Here is a 5,376-nt window from a genome sequence, read left to right on the forward strand (position 1 = left end):
AAAAACGGGGGTGGGGGGGTGGAATACTGCTATTCAGTTTAAACTAGAACTGCTACATCAAGCTTTCTCGTAACATATGTATATATGTATATATATATAGTCATATATATTCATATATATATAGGGTATTGGAAGGAAAGGTTTAATTAAAAGCCGGCTTGCAGACTGGGCTGGACGGCTGGCTGTGGGCGCAGACAGATTGCTGCCTGTCCAGACAGACAGCTGGCCAGCCGGTCCCAAGCTCGGACGTTTGTTTGGGTCGTTATCCCTTTTTTTTTTAAAATATATGTATATATATGTGTATATATATATATATATATTTGTCTTAGAAAGGTTTTGCCAACCGTTCTTGGCATGCAGGAGGCTTTTACGTTGCTTTATCCCGGGAAAGGGGAGATGGAAAGGGGAGCGACGCTAGCGCCCCTTCTGTAACCCTCCCTCCCCTCCCAGGGTCAGTGCTAGAATATACCCCGACCCACCCCGATTTACCCCATCCGGGTGGTCGTTCCCTACCCCCGCCCCCTCCCTTGCCCCAACCTGGCATCCCAGAAAAACATGGATCAAAAACGCGCTCACGTTACCACGGACAGACTTCACTTCGCCAGCGACTACGAGCCACGCTACTCACAGATCGGCCCCGCAGGACTTGGGCCGGGCGCCATCCCGGCCCGACCCTGTCCATGGCCAACACAGACATATCTGAACGCCCCTACGGAGGGGTGGTCTGGACCCCGCCAGCCTTCCCCCCGCCCGCACTCTTGACATCAAGGGGACAATTCTGCACAGAGATGGAAAGTTCAAACCCAACCCTCGAGGAACCAAGAAAAAACAAAGGAAAACAGCTTTCTTTCCCCTCCTTTCTTGTCTTTCCTTCCCCACCCCTCCCAGACATGACACCAACCTCGACATCAAGCAATAACTGGACCTGTGTTAGACAGGACACAGGCAGACAGGCCCAGATCTTGAAGCCGCGCAGGTGCGGATCTCACAGCTGCGCGTGGGGAGACGGGCCTGTCCCCCCAAGCGTATGAATGGGATGGAGCCCATGGAGGTGGATGTGGGAGCCAGCTCCTGCCCCTACGGGCATCCGCAGCCCCATTTCTCCATCACCGGTGTGGCTCCCGCCAGGCCTAAAAGGTGACGGCTGTTGTTTGGCAGCGGTGTGTTCACCGGTGGGGTGATGGAGAAGGAGGCTGCCTCCCATCCACTAAAGCTGGGGTTGGCACAAACTTTTCCATCCACATCCATCCCGGACAATATACTCCCTCCGCCCACCCCCTCCAATGCTAACCCAGCGCCTTGTGCCCGCTCTCCGGAGAAGGCTCTTGAACAGTGCCGGGATTTCAACTGTGGGCGCATCCCGAACAGATGGCAGGGCCCAGACCGCCGTCAGGAGGAAAACGGGCTCTTCCTGGAGAACGCGTCGTGACGAAACCCACCATCTCCTGGAACTCGAGGGGCAAAAACCACCCATCTCAGGCTACTCCTGCCATGGCGGTGGAACCGTCTCCATCCCGAGTTGCAAAGCTTTTTGGTTGGCGGTTCCAGGCGAGGGTCCGGAGCTGCGAGTAGAAGCTGGTGGGGGAGAGGGAAGGAGGGGACCGAGTGAAGAACAGGTGTGGGAGCGTGTGAGTGCACACGCACGCCTGCCGAGGTGCTGGGGAGTGACGTGCCTCGCCCTAGAGGTACTCGGGTGGGTTAATTGAACACGCGTAACTTTGCCGCCATGCCCCTTTGGCATCCGAGGTTGATCAAACCTGCCTAGGTTAAGACGCTGGCTGATGCCTGCAACCAAAGCCAGCTTTGAAGCCCATCTCCCCAACATCCCAGTGGCTCAAAAAGTATCTGATTGAACAAAACCAGGAGTCTTGACATGATTCAACAAGGCAATTCAGATTCTTTTTTTTTTTTGTGTTTTGTTTTGTTCTGGAAAAAATATAATATATAAAAGCGGCAACCTCTGGAGATCCAGGTTAAGGAAATTGAAGAGGTTTTTGGTCCATAAAGAAATACTTTCTTCTTCTTCTTCTTTATTATTTTCCCTACTTGGTTTTGGGTAACAAAAGTTTTGGTCCAGTTTAAAAACGACAAGAAAATTATATCTATAAACTTGGTTTCTTTATTATTATTATTTTTTTTTTTTGCTGTCTGTCAGGATGTGTGTTGGCTTGCTGAGGGCGCATGGCCGGTATTGCATGATCGTCTTTCTTAGGTTTTGGTGCGAAATATATATATCTCTATATTTTTAAGAACAGAAAAGCACAGCCTCACTTGTGTGTGTGTGTGCGGCTGCAGCTGGCATTGCTTGGAGAGTGACGTATGGAAACGTGGAAGTCAGTATATTCCCCCCTTGGATGGGAGCACGCGACTACTTTTGAAATACCCTGTTAGCGACTCCTGATTCGGGTGATGAAGACATCCCTGCTTGGAGAAGGAAAAAAAAGTAACCTAGTTCCAAACTCTGCGTTGGCTCAGAATACGAATATAAACTCACGGCACCCAGTGCGACTCCAATAAGTTCTTCAGTTTCACCGGCGTCATCGTTTTCATTCATTTCTCTATTTTTTTTTTTCTGATTTTCTTCTTTTTTTTTTTTTTTTTTTAGGAAAAAAAACCAGAAAATAATAAAAGTTCTCTAGCTGCTGTGTCATTTTTTGTTTAAATCTTTGAGGTAATACAGTTGTGCCCTCACTCTAACAGGTTCCCAGAGGTTGATGATTTTGCCTTTTTGTTCATTCCCCATCATCCTTTTTTTTTTCCTTTTCTTTCCACTTTGATTCTTCCACTGAGTTTGCATACACTCGTCGGGTTCATATCCCCAGGGGTGGGGAGGGAGCAAGGGAGCTGGGGGCAGCTTCAGACCAAACTGACATCAAGCATGACCCCCACCCCCCAGCTCGGTGGATGGAAAAGCCGAGAGTCCCACCTCACTGCCAAAACCAAAAGAAAACAACCCAAACTGGAACAAAACCACGTTTTTCTTTTGTTGGTTTTTTTTTTTCCATCTGTGCGTTCAGAGTCCTGGTTTCTCGCAGGCCGGGACATCATCTGCCCCTTGGAAATTTCTGGCTTTTCTATTCATTTTCATTTTATTCTTCTTCTTCTTAATAATAATCACCTTTTTCTTTATTAATTTTTTTTTTGTAAAAATAACCTACATTGCTCGTAAAATAATTTCTTTTTCTTTCTTTCTTGTTCCTCTTTAAATTAATTATTTTATTTTTTTACTCTCTCATTTTGTTCGGTCTTCGGATGTCACTTGTATTACTGGACCACCTTCTTCCTCCTCCTCTTTTATTTAGTTAGTTATTTATTTCTTTTGGAAGCCCCGCCCACCCCTTTTTTGCCCCGCCCCATGCCCCGTCCTGTCTCTTTAAGAAAATATTCTAATGGCCTGAGTGGCTGCCGCGTGGCAAACAGGGCACTCGGGGTCGGTCCGCTCACAGATCCGCACGGCGCACTCCATGCAGAAGAGGTTGTGGCCGCAGGGCACAAGGGCAGCCGTGACTTCGCTTTCGAAGCACACCATGCACTCCCGGCTGCTGGAGACGGCCGTCCGGGCCACGGTGCTGGTGCCCAGCTTGGAGAAGCCTTGCAAGGGTTCCCCTTGCGACCTCCTGGGCAGGCTGGAGAGGTTGGGCTCCTGGATGGACGAGGACGGGGAGCGGTGGGAGTTGGGGTGGATGGCCCCGGTGCTCCCCGACCGCTGCTGCTTGGAGAAGAGCACGGACACGGGGTTGGTGTTCTCCTGCCCGGCCCACATCGGGGTGCTGGAATCCGGCACCCCGTAATACAGATCTTGCTTGCTCACTCCGTAGTTGGGGAAGAGGTAACCGTAATTGAAGTCGTTTTGGTCGTTGAGCCGCGGCGTCTCGTAGATGGGGTCCACGGAGCAGTCGCCGATGCAGCCCAGGCTGTTCTGGCGGAAGGTGGAGAGCGGCTTGCAGCCCGGGGCGGGCGTGTGGACCCGCCACGCCTCCGAGTAGCGGTTCTCCATGCCCGAGTCGGGGCTGCTGGACAGGAAGTCGTTCTCGTTGTTGTACTCCAGGATCTTGCCCGTCCTCACGGCGATGTGGGTCTCGATCTCCTCCCGGGCCCGCTCCACGTTGCCCGGCGCCCCCGTGATCTCGAACACGGGGTCCCGGTCCCGGCTGGGCGTGATGATGTAGGTGTTGGTTTGCTGCTGGATTCGCTTGATGGTGGCACCTTTGGGGCCCACCACTAGGCCCACCACACGGTACGGCACACGCACCCGGATAGTGACCTGGCCCGGCAGGGTTGGGGCACTGCCAAAGGTGGTGCCGGCCTTGTTGCGAGATGCCCGGATCATGGAGAAGTGCTCGGCGGCTGAGATGATCTCCCGCCTAGCCATGGCGACGTCCTCCCGCCGCCCTGTCACCATGAAGACCGGCTCCTCGCCGCGCACTGGGGTCTTGATGTACGTGTTGGTCTTGGCCCTCAGTGCTTTGATCTTGCAGCCTTCGGGGAGAGGCAGAAGAAGGAAACAAAGGGGAGATGTTAGAGCACAGGACTTCCTCCCTTCCCCTCCCACGAGGACCAGTTCCCCTCAACCCCTACCCTAGGGCCCAGGCTTGCCCAAAAGCTAACTTCCGTCAAGCTCCAAGCAAGGCTCCAATCCTGCCAGGGGCTGAGTACCCCTCTCCTGCACCCTAACCCTGCCAAAGGCCAGTTCATTTCTCTCCTGGAGGGATTATTCCCCTATTCAGGAGTGGGGGAAAATGGGAAGCTGTCCACTGCACCGGCTGGCCATTACTATGGTGATGACAAGGGGCAGCAGTGTCAGGTCCCTGGGGCGAGCTGAGCTGAGCAGGTCTTAGCCCAGTTCCCAGCATGGAGACCAGAGGAGCTGAGAAATGAGGGGGTGACGGAAAGGTGCATTTCCAGCCTGCAGCCCATCAGCCATCCCCAAGGAAGGAGTAACCCAGGTCTGCAGTTTAGGACACAAGCATCCCTGGTCAAGCAGATCCCAAGCTGCTTCCCCCACACCAGAAGCCCCTTTCTTCCCCCTCCCATCCCCCAGCTGCCCCCCAGGTAGCCAGCAGCTGCGCCCCCATCCCAGCCCTAGGAGCAGCAGCTGCACTGAAGCCCCCTGCCCAGCTTTGCAGTGGAATCAATGGAGCAGCAAATCCCCTCGCCCCTATCCCCCCCAGCCACGAAGATGTGCGCACAGCGGGGCTGGTGACATGCGAGCCCCGTCCCAGCTGCCTGGGTTTCAGGGAAGGACTTCGCCCAATCTGCAGCATCTGCTCCCAGGGATGGGATTTTGCCCTGGATGCTGAATTTCGTGCCAAGCGGCTTGTCCGGGCAGCTGCTGGTACAGCAGGGGTCTGGCTCGTCCCAGCCCACAGCCAGCAT

General features: G+C 53.3%; 1 protein-coding gene across 1 annotated transcript; it reads right to left on the bottom strand.

The window, feature by feature from the left end:
* Window positions 1-3,227: 3,227 nt before the first annotated feature.
* Window positions 3,228-5,376, bottom strand: MEX3A (mex-3 RNA binding family member A). Its single transcript, XM_019510379.1, has 2 exons — window positions 5,340-5,376; window positions 3,228-4,566 (listed from the first exon to the last, which is right to left on the bottom strand). The coding sequence occupies exons 1-2, from the start codon at window positions 5,374-5,376 to the stop codon at window positions 3,374-3,376; spliced, it is 1,230 nt and encodes a 409-aa protein (XP_019365924.1). The 3' UTR covers window positions 3,228-3,373.

Source organism: Gavialis gangeticus, unplaced genomic scaffold (assembly GCF_001723915.1).
Source record: "Gavialis gangeticus isolate Ggan-Ray unplaced genomic scaffold, GavGan_comp1, whole genome shotgun sequence".
Classification (NCBI taxonomy): Eukaryota; Metazoa; Chordata; order Crocodylia; family Gavialidae; genus Gavialis; species Gavialis gangeticus.

Coding starts and splice junctions, on each gene's coding strand:
- MEX3A (XM_019510379.1), bottom strand. CDS start 5,376: ATGCTGGCTGTGGGCTGGGACGAGCCAGACCCCTGCT. Junction 4,567..5,339: donor GGACGAGCCAGACCCCTGCT/GTACCAGCAGCT, acceptor GTAGGGGTTGAG/GGGAACTGGTCCTCGTGGGA.